The 19,458-nt window shown below is 38.8% G+C and overlaps 1 protein-coding gene across 2 annotated transcripts in view; it reads left to right on the top strand.

Moving 5' to 3' along the window:
• The window catches only part of DOCK11 (dedicator of cytokinesis 11), a 212,033-nt gene that overhangs the window by 94,643 nt on the left and 97,932 nt on the right, over nucleotides 1-19,458 (top strand). For both annotated transcript variants that reach the window (XM_003796989.2, XM_023517413.1), the window contains 9 exons: nucleotides 772-864; nucleotides 2,684-2,807; nucleotides 7,025-7,146; nucleotides 7,757-7,843; nucleotides 8,673-8,762; nucleotides 14,332-14,450; nucleotides 16,521-16,590; nucleotides 16,671-16,796; nucleotides 17,727-17,798. In XM_003796989.2, the coding sequence (XP_003797037.1) occupies nucleotides 772-864; nucleotides 2,684-2,807; nucleotides 7,025-7,146; nucleotides 7,757-7,843; nucleotides 8,673-8,762; nucleotides 14,332-14,450; nucleotides 16,521-16,590; nucleotides 16,671-16,796; nucleotides 17,727-17,798 (903 nt within the window). The remainder of the gene's footprint in view (nucleotides 1-771; nucleotides 865-2,683; nucleotides 2,808-7,024; nucleotides 7,147-7,756; nucleotides 7,844-8,672; nucleotides 8,763-14,331; nucleotides 14,451-16,520; nucleotides 16,591-16,670; nucleotides 16,797-17,726; nucleotides 17,799-19,458) is intronic.

The raw sequence follows: 19,458 nt of genomic DNA on the forward strand, positions 1-19,458 counted from the left end.
TAAGAAGAGTTGGATATTCACTCATATGGAGTCTCAGTTTCATATCATCAGAGGCAATTAGTACATGGGCAGGCAGACTCTATATTCACCTTTGAGCTTATAAGGCCTGTAGGAGCGAAAAATTTACACTAGAAATGAAATCGAATCTTTTCATGCAACCATAGAAAGCCTTACCATTTACTTTATTGGTCTAACAGAAGCCAGCAATTTTTATAAATGTGGCTCATAAAGTAAACACATTTAAAAATGTGAGAGAACAGTAAGCTTGTCTGTAGCTTAATAGAAATTCAGTTTTTTTATTCCTTTAGGCTAGGAATATGTCTGCCGACTTATAAAAAAAATAACCCAACTCTTCACCTTGCCCACTGCACGATAAACATTCAACAAATGTTGCAGACTGGCTGAGGGGGCCTCTCATATTAAACACAAGTAGCATTAGAGACATAAGCTTTACAGGCCTGGTTTGAGAATGTTTTTCTTCCAAATGATGAGAAGTGTGCAGGTTCTTACAATCATCCAGTATGGAATTAACATTTCTTTGATGGCCAGAAATTCAAAAGCCTCCATTCAGCCAAATTAGGCATCGTCTGAGGTGTTGTTGCAGTGACTGTATAAATGATTTAGAATTTATAGGCTCATGGTGAAAGCCAGGTGGCTGTGGCCCTGGCCCCTGGCCCTGTGGTCATAGATGCCGCTAACTATATGTACTTCAAGAGCATCACATTTAAAGACCGGCATTGAAAATGGTGACCCTGTGTCCTTCTTTTGCAGTGTATTTATGGAAAACCTGCAGGATCCATTTTTACTACAAATGCTTATGCTGTTGTCTCACATCACAACCAAAATCCAGAGTTCTATGATGAGGTAAAAAAATGTCACTCTGACATTTACAAAATGCAGTGGTTGCTATTCTTTTTCTCTTTGAGTCATTACCATTATTTTATCTGCACTTTGAATCCTTGAATGTTTTGTTCCATGAAAATAAGAGATGTCACATCAAAAACAAAGGGTTGCTGCCTTCTTGGTGCCCTTTGATGACAGCAGAGGTTATGCCCACAAAATTTAAGGGACTCTTTGACTTGAGATAATAATGCAGGAAACAAATACCAGAGTAGAGCAAGGATTCTAACTCTCCTAGCTTTGACAGCACTGGCTCAATGACATCAAGTAAGTCACTTTCTTTTTCTGAGTCCCATTTCCTTAGCTTTGAAGTAAAAAAATTGAGAAGAGATTTTCTGAAGGCCTTTTTAGCTCTTTCTTGTGGTTTTATGTGGTAGGGTGCAGCCTGTCCATCTCTGTGTACTTCTGAGCATGTCTCATGATTTCTCTGTCACAGCCTCTCCTGGTCTGTATGTATTTGACACATCAGACTCTGTAGACTGCCTTTGAATCCTGTGTGTGTTCACGTAGCCTGCATGGGCATCCCAGGCCAGATACTCTGCTGTTCCTGCTTCTCAGTTCTCATGTCTCTATTCTTGGCTTGGTCTGAAACCATGCTCCCCTGCTGTCATGATTTTCCCCATGCCCACCTGCTATTGTACAGAGGCCTTATATCCAGCCTTAGGCCTTGCTCACTTCTTTCTCAATCCTGTGTTTCTAGTTTCACAGGGGCTGAAGAGGGGAATAGTAGTGACTTGCATTTTTGTGACCCAGGGAGGGAGTATGCCCATATTTATGTTCAGCAGAGCATTAGATACCCAGATGGTCTAGATGCTGTGAATAGGCATGTTCTGTACTGAAATATACCCACAACAGACACTGCTTATAATACCAAAACCATGCTTTGTGTGAATGATAATTGGGCCAGATATTTATCACCAAGCTGTTTAATGTATGTATTAGTATAACCAACATCAGCCACTATAGAAAGCTGGATCATGTAGTAAGTAATCCATGTTATTTTTAGGATGCCTGAAATGAATGTGCTTTTTAGTCATTTACTATGTACTAAGAGAGACTATTTGGGTGTTTTGTGCGAGTATAGGCGTATACCTTATATCTGTACTCTGTAATTGGTTTCTTACATACTTCCAGGAGATGTTGCAGACATTTAGTTGGGTGCTGATTAGAAAATTATTGAGATGCTTTATCATAAGCATTAATTTTGAGCTAAATTCATGCCTCATAGATGATAATTTTCATCTCTTTATTCAATAGTAAGTTGTGTTTTTCTTCTGGAGAAATTTATATAAACTGATTTGTGGATACCATAACACAATTGTGACTTCCTTGCACATTTATTTGTAAAGGCTTAATTTTTCTTCATGAAAAAGAGAGCAACAACTTAAAAAAGTAGTCTTTCAGATTCAGTGCACATTTTAAATGGATTGTATTTGTTGACTCAGATTGGGTTACACAGTATCCCTGGGCTGTAAGGATGTGGTTTTTGATCTAGTGTTTAAGAAAGTCCTGCTGCAAAGTTGAGTCCAGGAGAATCCTCTGGACTGTTGAGCAAAAGTAATAAATCAGCCCTCATGACTCAGGAGAATAGTGTTGTCAAACTGAAACTGACAAGAAAAGCATTTGGAATGTATTTCAGTGATACCTACTATTTGGCCACTAGGCCATTTGTTTGGGAAGTATTTTTGGAACAGTATGTCGAAAACTGAACTAAATGTCTCACAGTTAAGCCTGAGGATTAAAACAAAACAAAGTACTATGTGTAATTTTGTTGTCATTTCAGATTAAAATTGAACTTCCCATTCACCTGCATCAGAAACATCATTTGCTTTTCACTTTTTATCATGTAAGTTGTGAAATTAACACAAAGGGGACAACCAAAAAGCAGGATGCAGTCGAAACTCTAGGTATGTGTACTCTTTAAATGTTTCTCTCCATAGCTGTTTGGAATGGGATTATCTAGGCTATGACATCTTTTCATCTAGCTCCAGATCACTTCATTTTTCTTTTTATTTATTTTTGAGACAGAGTCTCCCTCTGTTGCCCTAGGTTGAGTGCCATAGTGTCATAGTTCACAGCAACCTCAAACTCCTGGGCTCAAGCCATCCTCATGCCTCAGCCTTATGAGTAGCTGAGACTATAGGCCCCCACCATAACGCCCAGCTAATTTTTCTAATTTTAGTAGAGATAGGGTCTCACTCTCACTTAGGCTGGTCTCCGAACTCCTGAGCTTAAGTGATCGCCTACCTTGGCCCCCCACAGTGCTAGGACTATAGTCATGAGCCACCATGTGCCTGACCTCAGATTACTTCTCTCTTTGACCAAAAAGTACATTTTTATTATCATTTCTACCAAATATCATTTCCTATATGGTTGCCAGTGTTCTTAGACTACTATGAGCAACATAAAGTAATATTGCTATTCTCAGAGAAAAACACATATTGTAATACAGCATTTTTGTTATTTATTTTATGTAAAATGGTCCAGCAAACCAGAATTTTCCAGTTCTGCTCACTGAGGAATAAGGAAGCTAACCCAGAGCCAGAGACATCTGTGAGCCCTAGGGAGGTTAGGGGCTACCTGGTTCTAATGAGAAGAGAACACATTTAATGAAGTTTAATGAGCTTTAATAGTAAAGCCCCAGTTATGGGCCCATTTGGCAAGGCTTTAGATGAACCAGTAGGAAGTATCCTTAGGAAAATACAGAAGGCCTTGTGGATATAGCCTGTCACAATCACTTTATGAACATCAGCACACCCTGAGGGTCAGATCCAGGCTAGCTTGTATCAGTCTTCCATCATTCATCCAGCAAATATTTCTGTATACATATCAAGCATCCCAAATCCAAAATGCTTCAAAATCTGAAACTTTTTTGAACACTGACATGACGCTCTGATGGGCATTTCCTATTTTGGATTTTCAAATTTGAGATGCTCAACCAATATAATGTAAATATTCCAAAATACAAAAAAAAAAATCTAAAATACTTTTAGTCTCAAGCATTTTGGATAAGAGAAATTCAACCTACATTTATTATGTACAACAGTTTTTTTTGAGATGGAGTCTTACTCTGTTGCCCTAGGTAGAGTACCATGGCATCATAGCTCACAGCAATCTCAAACTCTTGGGTTCAAGTGATCCTCTTGCCTCACCCTGCTGAGTAGCAGGGACTATAGGTGCCTACCACAGTGCCCAGCTAGTTTTTCCAGTTTTTAGTAGAGATGGGGGGAGTGTCTCACTCTTGCTCAGGCTGGTCTCAAACTCCTGAGCTCAAGTCATCCACCAGCCTCATCTTCTCAGATTGCTAGGATTACAGGTGTGAACCATAGCTTCTGGCCTATGTTCAAGGTATTGTAGTAGGTACTATGGAGTATCCAGTGGAGAATCAAACACAGATTCTATCTTCAGTGAGCATATGATCTAGTAGGGGAAATGAGTCCTGAGTAAACAATTATGATACAAGACAGAAAGTGAAAGTTATTGAGAAAGTAGCGCTGTGTGAACTCAGAAAAGAGTGAGTTATTCAGCTGATGATGGAAGACTGGTGGCTGAGAGTCAGAGAAGGCATCCAGGATGAGGTCACGTTTAATCCCTAAAGGGTGAGGTGAAGTTTGGAAATGCAATGATGGCAGAAAGATAAGGAATTCTGGGATGAGGGAACACCTTGTACAGAAAGAATATCCAGGAGGACGGGAACCACAAGAAATTGACTGAGATAGCACAGCATACTGGGAAGGGGATCATAGGATGTCAGATCAGACTGTGGAAAGCCTTGAATGCCAGGCTATGGATTTGATTTGATTCTGTCACTAGTATGGAATTATTGAAGGGGTATAAACACTAGTTAGACTTGTTTTTCAGGAAAACCAATCTGGCAGCAATATAACGGGCAGAGTGAGTTAGTAACAGCAGTTTGGGGTTATTTCAAAGGTCAAAGAAAGGAAAGCACCACACTAGGGTAGTAGTATTGAGTCAGAGAAAGAGGGAATTACCATGAAGAAGTTATTGGGCCTGGCAAGTGATAGGCTACTTGAGAGAGAACTCATTTAGCACTGAAACTTCAAAACTGAGTGACTGGGAAGAAGGCATTGCTAGTAGCAGAAGTGTGAGTGCATGTGGCAAATTTTGGACTGACGTTGACTTTGAGGTGCTAGTGTGCCCTCCGAGTGCCTAGCAGTCCACAGGACTCCTTAGGAGGGAGTGAGTTCCCTTCGTGGCTAGTGCAGTCTTGTTCTGTGTACCCATAAAATTGCACGTAGTTCAGCATAGGGACTTCGAGGATTGAGAAGAGTAGCAGAACAATGAGAACCTGAGATGGTGTGTACCTCCTGAAAGGTAAATTACTATTTTCCTACCCAGATCCTAAACAGGAGAAGGTAAGGTACTCAGTGGAGCGTGAGGTGGCTACTCTGTGTGCCGCTTGTCACTTTCAGCTTCCCATCCTTTAAGTGGCTTCCTACCTTTGAGACAGATGGCATGTTTGCCATCATACCTTTACAGCTTCCAAGTGCTCTCTATGAGTTTTGACCAGGGGTCAGACTTGGCCATGCTCTGATTAACATACAGTGTAAAAATGTTGTCTGAGCAATCCGATAGGGACAGAAAGTAGATCAGTGTTTCCCAGAGGCTGGGGGAAGTGGGGTGTGACTTCTAAAGGTTGTGGAGTTTCTTTTTGGGGTGATGAAAAATTAGATGGTGGTAATAGAGACATGACTTGGTGAATATACTAAAAACCATTGCGTCTCACACTTTAAATAGATAAATTGTATGGTGTCTTGAACTATATCTCAGCAGAAATTTCTATGAGGAAAAAATGCAAGGAATAAGAAACCAATTTTCATTTTCCTATTTTCCAGTCTGGAAATCTTTTCTCATGTGTCAGATTTTCAATGTAACTACTTTGACAGAATCATTTCTAACGGTTCCTCTGCTCATGTTACTTTCCTCTGCCTTTTATAAAAGAAAAGGTCTGGGGAAACCATTTCTGAAGTTGTGCTAGTAAAGATGCCCTTTAGTTACATTTCAGAGCCTGAGAAAGCCATTTGGTCTACTTAGAGAAAGCAGTGTTTTAGTCTTCTTTTTCAAATTAAAGCATTTGCCAAATTAAACACGTCAATGAAAACATTCTAACCAGATTTGTGTTGACTTCTGTGTTCACAGTATAACACACACACAGTCACGCAAAGAATTTTAAAGAATCAGAAAGCAGTGGCTTTAAAAAGTGTTCTGCAGCCAATACCCTCCCTCATTTGCCAAAACTCAGCCCAGAGCAAGCTTTTTTACAGCTGAGTTATAAACACTTGAATCCCAGAGCAATCTCTATAATGGAAATACTGACACTGCTCAACTTGAGCAACACAGATGGCTCTGGCTTTTTTTGCTAGAACATGATGAGTTTTCTAATAGAAAGCCAAGAGGCTCTTTTGGGGTAGAACTGTTAAGAAATGTAGAGATAGGGGAAAATCTCTTAGTGGATTCAAGTCATAAACACCAGTCCCTGGCTGCATGCTCCTACCTATACTCACACCTCTTTTGAAAGCAAGAAAACTCTGCCTAACTGAATTATGCCTACTACCTTGTAGAGAGATGAGTGTGACCTTGACTTGTCACCTTAATTTTCCATAGTCCCTCACTGTAGGGTTGCCATGAGAAGTTTAGGAACGTGTGATTGTTATCTGAGGTAGTCTCAGCTGCAAGACTCTGTACTCTTAGTCTAAGGATGGATGAGAGGAATCTGAGCCTAAAAAAAAAATATATCTACTAAAAAATATCCCCTGGAGCATAAAGGTAATGAATGATATTGAAGCACTTTTTAAGTTTTATTTTCACATATTATTTCCCACTAGTATCTCAATAACTCTTTCAGATAAAAAGATTGTGTTGTTCCTGTTTTTATTGTCAAGAAGATAGTTATTTACTTGTTAGTGGCCAGGCTGGGACTCAGAGGCAATCCTAACCCATTGTTCCTTCTCAAATATTCAGTTGCCCAATGCCTGGATTCCCACATACAGGTCTCCAGGAGTATAGCCAACTTTCCCCACCCTCCACCCCCCAGTAGTCAGACATTTGTGTAGCTAATTGAGTTTGTTATTTCACTTCTCATGGTTGATTATTGTCTTGGCAGTTGGGTTTGCCTGGGTACCTTTATTGAAGGACGGTAGAATCATCACATTCGAGCAGCAGCTGCCAGTTTCCGCCAATCTTCCCCCAGGATACTTGAATCTGAATGATGCAGAATCAAGAAGGGTAGGAAAATATTACATTTGTTGAAGTAATCAGGATTCAATGTTTAAAAACTAGAATTCCATTGGTCTAGTTGATGGTTTGGAAGGATGCTGCTCCAATTGTGGTCTGAGGGCTGGTGCTGGTCCTCACCGAAGCAAGTACAGAAAATGCATCCTTGGAGTTTATAGCAGTTTGACAAGTAGTTTTATGTCTGTTGATTGTAATAATAATTTTAGAATCTGGGGCTCAGATTTTGTGTGTCATTTTCAAACACTCATTTATTGAAGTAATTCATTTTTACTCTAATTTATCAAGGTATCAGACTGCAAAGGATTGGAAATTTAAAATGATTTAGGATACACGTTTTCTAAAGGCAGACTATTTTCTCCAGTAATCTTTTTGTGTGAAATGAATATATTTGTTTGTTTTTGTTTTTGTTGTGCAGTTTTTTTGGCTGGGGCTGGGTTTGAACCCGCCACCTCCAGTATATGGGGCCGGCGCCCTACTCCTTTGAGCCACAAGCGCCACCCAATATATTTGTTTTTTTAAAAAGTGTTGGAATATGTAAAGGTGTCATGTGTTGTTCATCTATTCATTGCGATGTTGTAGAAACTCAATTTTCTGTTCACAGCAATCTAACGTGGATATTAAGTGGGTGGATGGTGCAAAGCCTTTGATGAAGATTAAAAGCCACTTAGAGTCTACCATTTATACTCAAGTAAGTTGCATCATCTGAGTTTTGTCAGTTTTTATACTTGAGTATATTTCTTGATTAAAATAGAGTATATTTGATTCCTATAGCCTTAGAAAAGTTGGCCTTCAAGAGTTTTTCTCATTGATAATAATATCATTTTAGCTCAAATGTTACAATCACTCTCAAATTACAACATCTTTTTTATTCCCATTAACTGATTTGCACCTCACAAAACTCTGAAACCAATGTGGAGGCTATTGTCACCTTTGTATAGATGAAGAAACTAAGTCAGGTTAGGTGGTTTACTTACCGAAGGTCACACAGTGGCTACTGGGGAGCCAGGTCAAAAATGCACATTGCATTATTCCAGTTCTGATGGCATCTAGGCTGTCCACAAATCAGTGTATATTGATTTCATATAGGACAGTGGACTCCCTTGCCAGTGAAGCATTGACTGTCTGAGACTATTGTTCTGGTACCTTTCTGCTGCTGCCTTTTGTTCACCTGTCACTTTAGATCTCCATTCCTGCTTATTTCATTAATTAAGCAGCCCAACTTCAGAGAACATTCACACTAGTAAAAAGAGGAATTAAATGAATGTTTGACGAGTTGGACACAAATTGCGGCCTCTCCCACATGTTTTAGGTACATGGCATGTTCACCTGGGTTTGTTGTTCCGTGTTGTGGCCACGTTAGATGTGGACTCATATATCAGCAGCTGCAGCTGCTGAGTCCGGACATGAGAATGCCCAGATAGATAGGTTTGCAAGGTGCAGGAGGAGAGAGAGGTAGAGAGCCTGCAGTTGAGGGTAATGAATCAAATTTCATATGGCTGTTTCCATCTGTGTTCCAGGATCTGCATGTGCACAAATTCTTCCATCACTGCCAGCTGATTCAGTCAGGCTCGAAAGAAGTTCCAGGAGAGCTCATTAAATATTTAAAGGTAAATGAACAGCAGCTTTCTGTGAAACGTTTGTTTTTCATGTCTTTCTATTGCCACATTTTGCTATGGAAAAAAAAATCAGACAAACATTTTAAAATATTTCTGGCAGTATATCCTCATGAGAACATTTTCTGTTATGTACTTTTTCAGCAAGCGGCTGTTAAGAAGCAGATACAGAGTTGCTACATTAGAAAGAAAATGTTATAGCCAGAATTCAAATCATAGTTTTGAAAATCTTATGAAAATGTTTTTTTTTCCCCCGTTCCATAAATTCATTTTGCAGGGCTTTTCTCTTCCTGCTGACTTCCCAACAAAAGTAAAGAATGCTACAGGGAGAAGGACCAGGAGGAAGGGAATCTCTTTTGCTTGCAATGAAATGTGAAATGATTTCTGTGTCTATGAGTGAAAGACGAACAAAAGGGCCAACTAAAGAAAGAAGGCCACGTGTTTTTCTGCATGTTGCATAGGGAAGAGACTTAACGAACACCATACATAACTTGTCACACGTATAGAGGACGTAAGACTCTGTTTATTCCCTGTGTGCCAGAACTGTAGTGCATATCATAACCTGCCTGGCTATGCTCTCTTGATTGCTCCTATATTAGATTAGCCATGGCTAGTCTGAGGGATTTTGATTTTAAATGAAGCCTCTGCAGGATTTAAATCCCCTTCGGACTTATGCTATTTCTCAGTGATATACTCAGGAAACAAAAATGTTCATTCCTTTCATAGAGAAGGTAGTATCACATGAGATAAAATGTATGGGTTCTGCTACTTGGGAGGCCGAGGCAAGAGAATCACTTGAGCCCAGAAGTTTGAGATTGCTGTGAGCTATGATGCCATGGCACTCTACCTACGGTGATAAGTGAGGCTCTGTCTCAAAAAAAAAAAAAAAAAGTATGAGTTCTGAAATCATAAACTGAGTGTGTTTCCCAGATCTGTCACTTACTAGGTCTGTGACTGACCTGGGCCAAGTGACTTAACTTCTATAAGCCTTTGTTTCTTTGTCTGTCACATGGGGATAACAATAATGCCCATCTTGGAGGGTGGTCGTGAGGCTTAAATGAGACAGGGCATCTGCTGGGTAGTAATCATGCCACACTTATTTTCTTGAGCGCTTCCTATGGGCCAGATGTCGTTCTGAGCATTGGGAATATAAGTGAAGGAAACAGAGATTATATCCCTATTGACAAGGAGCTTACTTTCTTGTGGAGATGGGCAATAAACACATAAGTGAATATATATACATTTCATATCTTATGGAAATAGGTAATAGGTGCTATAAAGAGAACCAGAATAGTGAAGGAGGACAAAGAATGGGAAAGGTCCTGCTTTAAAGTGACCCAAGAAGAGCTCTCTGGTAAAGTGATATTTAAGAAGAGACCTAAAGGAAAGGATGGTGCCAGCCATGTGCATTTCTGGAGGAGAACTGTGGACAGCAAGTAGATAAGCCATGAGAAGTTTGGCTTGATACATTCAAGAAACAGCAGGAATTCTGGTGTGGCTGACACAGAGTGATAGGACATTACTTTGGAAAAGGTATCTGGGGAGCTAGTTGGGTAAAGCCTCATAAGCTCCATAAGGAGTTTGAATATACTCCTAAGTGAGATCTGAAGCATTTAGGGACTTTGAACAAAGCCACCACCTCTTGTGACTGGTTTGTCAAGTATCAGTCTCCCTGCTGTATGGAAAATACACTGTTGGAAGAGTAGAAGAAGGGACAGGACACAGTCAATAACTGGTGGCGTTGCTCTTAATTATCATTAAGAAGTTTAATGGTCTTCTAACTTTGAACTCCTTTTCTCAGGTAATGTCTAGGACTGCAGCTTTACAAATAAGTGCTTTGCCTGTTAAGGTCATCGGCTTTTTTCTTCAGTGAGGGAGCTTTGTAGAAGTTTTAACAGAGTGCAATAGAATAGAACATGATTTTCATGTACTGTTATTCTGAAAATGGAAAAAAAAAATGTGCCCATATTTGTTTTTTAAGGATCTAGACTTTCTGGATTTATGTGACCTATGCTCGCCCTCTTGTGGCAGTGAGTGAAATGCTATATGATTTTAGAAATTGCCAAGCTCTTTTACACAATGTTAGTGCTGAAAAGTCTACAGCATTAACCACTGTGGGAGTTGTAGTCAACTTATGCTAGTTTTGAGCTGGGGACCACTTGAATCCTATATAACTCAGATGTCTCTTAACCTAATGAAACACAGTAGCCTCAAGGAAAAAAATTTTTTTCCTAATGTGGCTATCACTGTGCCATTTGTTTTTTATAGATGAAAAAACCTGAAACCCAAGCAGAGTGACTTGCCTATAGAGATTCAGCTGGTTAGTAGCAGAGCTGAGCTGTGACATGGGTCTTTTGACTCCTAGCTCTGTATTCTTTCTACCACACCTTGCATTCTGTTGTCCCTACCAATGACATTGTATCATCAATTCATTTACCATCTACTCATTGAGGTCATAATACTGTTTATGATTTTCCTAGATCTTTGGGACATTCAGAGAAGAATAACTTAGGGTCATTGTCCATAGGGATCTTACAACCTAGCTGAAGAGACAGAACACACATAAGTGAAATGACAATATGTTAGTAATACAATTAATAGTGTACAGGGCTCCTCTTTTACCTCACTGTTTGATTTATTATTTTATTTATTCAGTCATTCATCAGATACTTATTGAATACTTGGTATGGGCCAGACATTGTTGTGGGTGCTGGGAATCGAATGGGGAGCAATTCAGAAAGTGTACACGTGGGAGTTGGAGCAGAGAGATTTTAAATAAGTAAGAGATGAGTGCTATGAAGAAAACAGCAGGTTAATGGGATGGAGTACATTCTAGCTAGAGTTGTCAGGAAAGGCCTAGCTGAGGAAATGACATTTTAAGCTGAAAGGAAACTGATGAAAGGAAGAAACCCTTATGTGATAAAGCCATGTAAAAGGATGACAGGATATTGTAGGAGGCGTAAATACGTGATACTGGCATGTTGGAAGACAGAGAAAAAAAGACCATGTAGTGGGCGGTGCCTGTGGCTCAAAGGAGTAGGGTGCTGCCCCCATATGCTGGAGGTGGTGGGTTCAAACCTAGCCCCAGCCAAAAACTGCAAAAAAAAAAAAAAAAAAAAGACCATGTAGTTAGAGCGCAGTGCAGGCAGGGAAGCCCATGACAGCTCTTTCTTCATGGTGGTTTGTTTTATTTTTAACATGGGGAAGATGTCACTATCCAGTTTGTATCTCAAAAGGAACATGCTGTGAGACCCTGTCTCAATAAAAAAATTTAAAAAAGAGAACACTCTGGCTGCTATGTTGAGAATAAATTGTAGAGGCACCTTACTAGTAACGGGGAGATGAGTTTTGCAGGGAATGCCCATCTCTCCTTTCTACCTGATTTTTCCTACAAGTCTTTTATTCTTCCTCTTCTCTGAACCCTTATCAGACATATACTTGAAGACTCAGTTGCTCCTTCCTTTATACATTTGTCTATCACACTATCGTACTATTTACTGTTGGTATTAAAGTAATTTAGTTTCGTGTCTTAATCCCCTTTGGACTGTGAAGTGCTCGATAGTAGAAACCTTGGTTTTTTTCTCTGGAGTTTTGTTGGTGGTAGTGGTGGGGTTTTTTTTGGGGGGGGGAAGTGAGCTTAGCTATTGGAAGTTCATGTTTTTGTTAAATGAGAAAATGAATGGTTTCACTGAAGGAGTGATTTGAATTTACCTTGCAAGAGTGGTGAGGATTTGACTGAAAAATGTGAACAAAGGCACAAAGGTAGGAAACCATAGAATATATTCAAGGGACAGGAAGACACCAGTTTGGCTTCGTAAATAAGTGATGAGTGCTCAGGTAGAAAATGTAGGTTGAGTCTTAAGTAATTTGGACTTTTTTGGAGACTCAGTGCCATGGCATCACAACTCACAGTAACCTCAAGCTCCCTGGCTTAAGCAAGTCTCTTGCCTCAGACTCCCACGTAGCTGGGACTACAGGCACCTGCCACAATATCCAGCTATTTTGTTGTTGTTGTTGTTGTTGTTTAGCTGGGTTTGAACCCACCAGCCTGGGTGTATGTGGCCAGTGCCCTAACCACTGAGCTACAGGCGCTGAGCCAAGTAATCTGGACTTAATACCCTAAGTCAGGGTTTCTCAACTGTGGCACTAATGACATTTTGGGCAGGATGATTGTTGTGTGGGGCTCTCTGCACTGTAGGATGTTGAGTAGCATCCCTGGCCTTTAACCACTAGATGTCAGTAGCATCCTCCAGATCCTCCAGTTGTAACAAGCAAAAAATGTCTTCAGACAGCTGCATCTCCAGTGAGGAACAAAGTGGCCCCTGGTAGAGAACCACTGCCCTAGGTATAGGGAGACAGCAAAAAAATCTTGGCAGGAGATGGTCTAATGTAACCACTATTTGAGGAAGATGAATTTGTAAATGAGAGTTGAATATATGGCAAGTAAAGAGAAACTGGACAGAGATGTACTAGAAAGAAAACAATTAGACAAAAAGAAAACAATTGTTTAATTAGACAATTAAACAATCAAAAAATTGATTATAGATGAGAGGGTCCTGGATAGGGATGATGGCAGAAAAGATAGAAGGATGTACGGGAAGAAGAAACCTGAAAGCTGGACCTTGACTTCCTTTAAATTGAATATCTTTCCCTATGATTGAATTGAAGAGAAACTGCACAGAGATCTAAGAGGTCATTATTGAGATGATTTGAACACAGATGATAGAGTCCTGAAAGGGGGTGATGGGAGCGAAGATCAAAAAATGGAGCAAAAGTCAGAGAGTCTATGAAGGATCACTTATGAGTTCCTTACCCACCTCTGTGTTTCCCATGGAATTACACATGGAACTGACAAAGAAGGTGCTCAGCAAGGTTTTTCTTTCTTTGGTTGGCTGGTTGAGTGAGTGAGTGAGTAAGTCAATGTGGGGAGAAGAGAAGAAAAGAAAGAAATTGACATCTTTCACCTTTTTAATCATTTCTATTTATATAGGGACACATTTCTTGTTGATGTTCATAGTACACGTATCATTAAAGACGAGTATTAGCACTTTGAGGAAACAATACTGCTGGTAGTTAGAATGCAGAACTACCTCAGTTTTGTAGAAGGTGCTGGTGTAAAGCCAGTTATATATAGAAGCACTCTGTTGAATCCCACTTGACTTCTCACCTGATTAACTGAAGGCCTATGTTCCCCTATAAAGCAAACAGACTGCTGGGGGGCTAGTAGGTGCGTCTCCAGTGTCTCCAAACATGTCTGTTCCCCACTGCAGTTGAATGTTGGTTTACCAAGAGTCAGTTGTCATTTTTCCAACACATGTTTATCCCAATTACACATTATCTTCAGTACAGTATTTAATGTTAAATAAACTAACAAAATCCAAGTGCCAAAATAGAGGTATGAATTAAATTAACAAAACAAAGTCCTCTGTCCCAAGAAAAGCTCCCATTTAAGTGAGCTTATGTGCTAGTCAATGTATTTCTCATTACTTAGTTTTCTGTTGTTTCACATGCAAATTATACCATATTTCTGTTTGTTTTCATAACTAATAATGACTTATTTTAGTGCTTGCATGCCATGGAGATCCAAGTCATGATACAGTTTCTACCTGTAATCCTTATGCAACTCTTCCGAGTTCTCACAAATATGACCCATGAAGATGACGTTCCCATCAACTGCACCATGTGAGTTTTGGTGTTATAATACAAAGACACTGTTTATTTGAAATCATTCTTTATTTTGAACGGACCCATTCATTGCTGTAAACTTCCCACCTAGAACTGCTTTTGCTGTGTCCCATAGGTTTTGGTCTGTTGTTTCCATTGTTACTTGTCTCAAGATAATTTTTAATTTCCCTTTCAATTTGTTTCTTGGACCCAGGAGCACGTTAATGTTCACATATTTTGAATTCTTGACAAATTCTCCTGTTCCTGATTTCTAGTTTCATACCATAGTGATTGGAAATGATCCTTGATATGATTTCAGTTTTCTTAGACTTGGTAAAACTTATTGTGTGGTCTAAGATATGGTCTATCTGGGAGAATATTCCACATGCGCATGAGAAGAATGTATATTCTGTCACTGTTATGTGGACTGTTCTATAAATCTCTATTAGGTCCACTTGGTCTAAGCATAGTTCAACTCCAGTATTTCCTCATTAATTTTCTGACTGATTGATCTATATATTGTTGAAAGTAGGGTATTGAAGTCCCCTGTTACTCTCGTATTGCTCTTTATTTCTCCTTTTGTGCCCATTAATATTTGCTTTATGTATTTAGGAAGATAAATATATAAGCTCTAACTGATCTTTCTCCAATGATATGAATGTTCTCCACTCATGCAGTCCAATATGGTAGCCACTAACCATGTGTGGCTATTGAACACTTGAAATGTGGTTGGTGGAGCTGAGAAAGTGAATTTTGAATTGTGTTTAATTTTAATTTTAATCAATTTAAATAGCCACACATGACTATTACATTGGACAGAAAGTAGCCTTAAGGCATCAGTTTTTACTTGAAAGAATAAAGAAGTATTAATTTTATAAGAAAACAAATGAGGATATATTGTAGGGCAGAATGCAAAATGTATCTAAATTTTGAAATTAAAACAGGAGACATGAAAAACATTGTGAGTTTGGTGCTGGATGTTCTGATGTTCCTGACTTCAGCTTTCTTTGCTGTTGCCACAACTTCCTATACTAGGCCTCAACCTAAATACATCCTCAAGCTTTGCATTCATCTCTGCTTTGGGGATAATCTGGTTGAAAATTTAAGAAGCATTGCACTAGTCTAGTGGTTTTTGAAATGTGGTTCCCAGACCAGTGGCATCAGCATCACCTGGGAGTCTATTAAAAATGCAAATCATTGGCTCAGTGCCTGTAGCACAGTGGTTTGGGGCGCCAGCCCCACTGGGGCTGGAGGGTTCGAACCTGCCTTGGCCTGCTAAACAACAACGACAACTACAACAACAACAAAAAATAGGTGTTGTGGCGGGTGCCCGTAGTCCCACCTATTTGGGAGGCTGAGGCAAGAGAATCACTTAAGCCCAAGAGATTGAGGTTGCTGTGAGCTGTGATGCCATGGCACTCTACCGAGGGCCACGTAGTGAGACTCTGTCTAAAAAAGGAAAAATGCTAATCATTGAACTTCACACCTAGATCTATAAAATCGGAAACTTTGGGAGACGGTCTTAGTAATCTGTTAATAGGCTCTCCAGCTGCTTCTGATGCATGCTAAAGTTTGAGAAATGCTAGAAGTCTCTTACATTTAAAACTTTTTATGAATTTTATATTTGTCTCCAATTTTAGTTCCTATCATTATACCTGTCCTATCTCTTCCTTCTCTTCTCCCCCATCTGATGACCTGCTTGTCATTGTATCTTTCTATTCTTTCCCTTTTATTCTCACGAGAAGATATTTCAGTATTTACCTTATTTGAGGTGTTCTACTATATTGTAGCTATGACCATACTTCAAACACATACAGAGATTTAGAAAGGAGATAAAACATTTGGGTTGTCAAAATAAAGTATCCTTTGTTTGAACCAGGAAACACATTTTACAAAGACCCCAACATATTAGATGCTGAAATCTTTATTAATCCTAAACTATTATTACATCTTACACAGTAACCTCACTTTTCACTTTTAAGGCAGTGTTAGGTAGTTTTAGGGTTTGACATGATGATCTTATTTAACAATCAAACTATGGTAATTCATTATAGCATGCCATACTGACTTTTGTGAATGTCGTTTCAGGGTTCTCTTACATATTGTCTCAAAGTGCCATGAAGAAGGCTTGGAGAGTTATTTAAGATCCTTCATAAAGGTTTGTGAAGTAAGTTTTCTTTCTGAGCCGTATGTTTTAGGTGACGGTTTTGTCTTACGGTTCATTTTCTTTGTTTGTAGTATAGCTTCCGACCTGAAAAACCAAATCCTCCTCAAGCCCAGCTGACACATGAAACCTTGGCTACTACCATGATAGCAATATTGAAGCAGTCTGCAGATTTTCTAGCAATAAACAAACTGCTAAAGGTAAGGACCTCAGACACAACTGCAAACAAAAGCAACCAGAGACACAATTGTTTGATACCCTCCCATTTCCCATTTAGTCTTTCATCATTTTCTCACATGACCTTCCATTTCCCTACCACTTTGTCCAAGCATCTTTTTCCTGAAGTTCTCCACGGAACCTTCTTCGCCCTCCCTAGCTACCTCTTGCCTGCAAGGAAATGTGTAAGAGAAAGTATTTGGGCTCAGATAGACCTAGTTTAGAATCCTCTATTCATCACAGAGCACTTCTGTATCCTGGGGCCAGTTTTTGTAGCATCTCTGAGCCTCCAATTGCTCATTTCTAAAATATTATACGTAAAGCATTTGACACATAGTTTCTGGCACATAGTAGGCCCTCACTAAATAGTAGCTCTTATGGTCATTATTTTTATGATTTCTTTAATTAGTGGTAGAATCTTGAGCTACATCTCCTTGAGGCTTCTCTCTCCCCTTCAAATTAAGCAGTATAGGCAAAACCCTAGGCTGCTTAGGCTGTGCCACTGTCGTATCAAGGCCAGGGTGGGGTCTCTGCTAAGTGCAGGTGGTATTTAGAGTCATTGTCTATGGACGATTTAATAGCAGTAACAAAATAAACTTAAAAGTCGATTTGCTCTTATCACCATGTGTGGGCAACTCAAAACAAAGTCTGTGATAAAATACTTCTCCCCACTGCAGCAAACATCCCCATCCTCCCTCTGTACATTGCCAGTCAGCTCTGGTACAATAATATCTTTTTGCTAAAACAGTAGGAAGGTATTTTGTGAGACTTTGATAGTGACTCGGAATCACTTGAAAATGTTGGTAAAGTTCAAAGATAAGATCCGCATTGATTTGTCACACTTTGCTAAACTTCAAAGATTTGGGTAATTGTTAAAGATTTTATTTATTTATTTATTTGTCTGTTTATTTTAGTACTCATGGTTTTTCTTTGAAATAATTGCAAAGTCAATGGCCACATACTTACTGGAAGAGAATAAAATTAAGGTAAGTAGGCTTAAGAATAGTATTTTTGGCTTTATCTTTTTAATTGACAAATAATTGAATGTATTTATAAGAATAATACTTGACACAGACAAAGAAGGCTAATCTTACTGTAAACCATGACAGGAAAAATCCTCTTGTATTAAAGGGTTCTTAGCCCTTAGCTTTTTCAGCATTGCCTACAAAAACAATGAATGTATTGTATAAATCTGAGGTCTTGGAGTTCATATGTTCTCACTGTCTAATCTGCAGAAATTTTTCCTCATTGATTCTTTGCTATAATTACTTTCCATATAAAATTCGTTGCCTTTGAAGGTTTGCCTTTGAGTTATAGTTTAAAAATGTCTGTGTTGAAAGACTCATTTGGAAAAAGAACAAGTGCCAGATCAGATATAACCTTTACTTTTAGAAAGGCTTAAGTCATCTATAAAGTTAAAAACACTGTACATACTAGGATATGTTCCTGGCATGTGATGTATACATTTAGTTGTATTTTTTAAATTGTTTTAAAGGTATGAAGAAATGTTATTAGTTATAGGAATCATAAAAATAGAAGTGAAAAATATTCAACTGTATTTACAATTTATGTCAGAATTTTCATAGAAGAGATTTGTCAAAGTTGGGATTCATGTATTTGGGAAAAAGGTCTAATGAAAAATGGGATATACCCATATCTCAGGAGAATGATATTCCAAAGCTGGGTCAGGGGGACCCATTCTTGCTAGTACTTTGGTCTAGACCAGGGCTGGGGGGGCCTTTTCATATTAGAAGACCACATTAATTTAGCTGCAATCAAATAAGACCACATTCAAGAAATTTCAATTAAATATAATTAAAAATATATATTATTTCATAAAAAATTTAAGTAGTATATGCTTAATAATTTCAAAAAAAAGGAAAGCTAGTTGTTGATTTATTTTTATTTATTAATTTTATTGGGAGAAAACGGATAAATTTTACTAAACAAGATAAAATTCCAACAAAATATAATGGGTAAATTGGACCACACTAAAATAAAGACTTTCTTTTCATCAAGTATGTAGTAGACTTCAATACCATCAAGCAACTTAGATTGATTTACATTTATAAAACACTTTGTTAACAGTAAACATTCACCAAAATAAAAATAGAGACCATAAATCAAACTTAAGAACAGAAGAATCAAGCTCAGTGCCTATATCTCAAGCGGCTGAGACACCATCCACATACACCAGCGCTGGCGGGTCTGGCCAGCCTGGGCCTGCCAAACAACAATGACAACTACAACCCAAAAATAGCCGGGTGTCGTGGTGGGCACCTGTAGTCCCAGCTACTTGGGAGGCTGAGACAAGAGAATCGCTTAAGCCTAGGAGTTGGAGGTTGCTGTGAGCTGGGATGCCGTGGTACTCTACCTAGGGTACTTGAGGCTCTGTCTCAAAAAAAAAAGAACAGAAGAATCAATCTAAAGTTAGTTCTTTGAAAAAACCAATAAAACTGTCAGTCTTGCTATAGATTTAAAAAAAGAGACAAACTGCCAACGTCAGACCCCTCAAGAAGTTACAACAATGAGGAAATAATACTACAAACATCTTTAGGCACCTAAATTAAAGACATTAATAAACCAAACTACCAAAATTCATTGGAGATAAATAATAGTATTGTACCAACAGCATCCATTTTCTGC

This window comes from Otolemur garnettii, unplaced genomic scaffold (assembly GCF_000181295.1).
Source record: "Otolemur garnettii isolate 467f Iridium unplaced genomic scaffold, OtoGar3 scaffold00110, whole genome shotgun sequence".
NCBI classification, from domain to species: domain Eukaryota; kingdom Metazoa; phylum Chordata; class Mammalia; order Primates; family Galagidae; genus Otolemur; species Otolemur garnettii.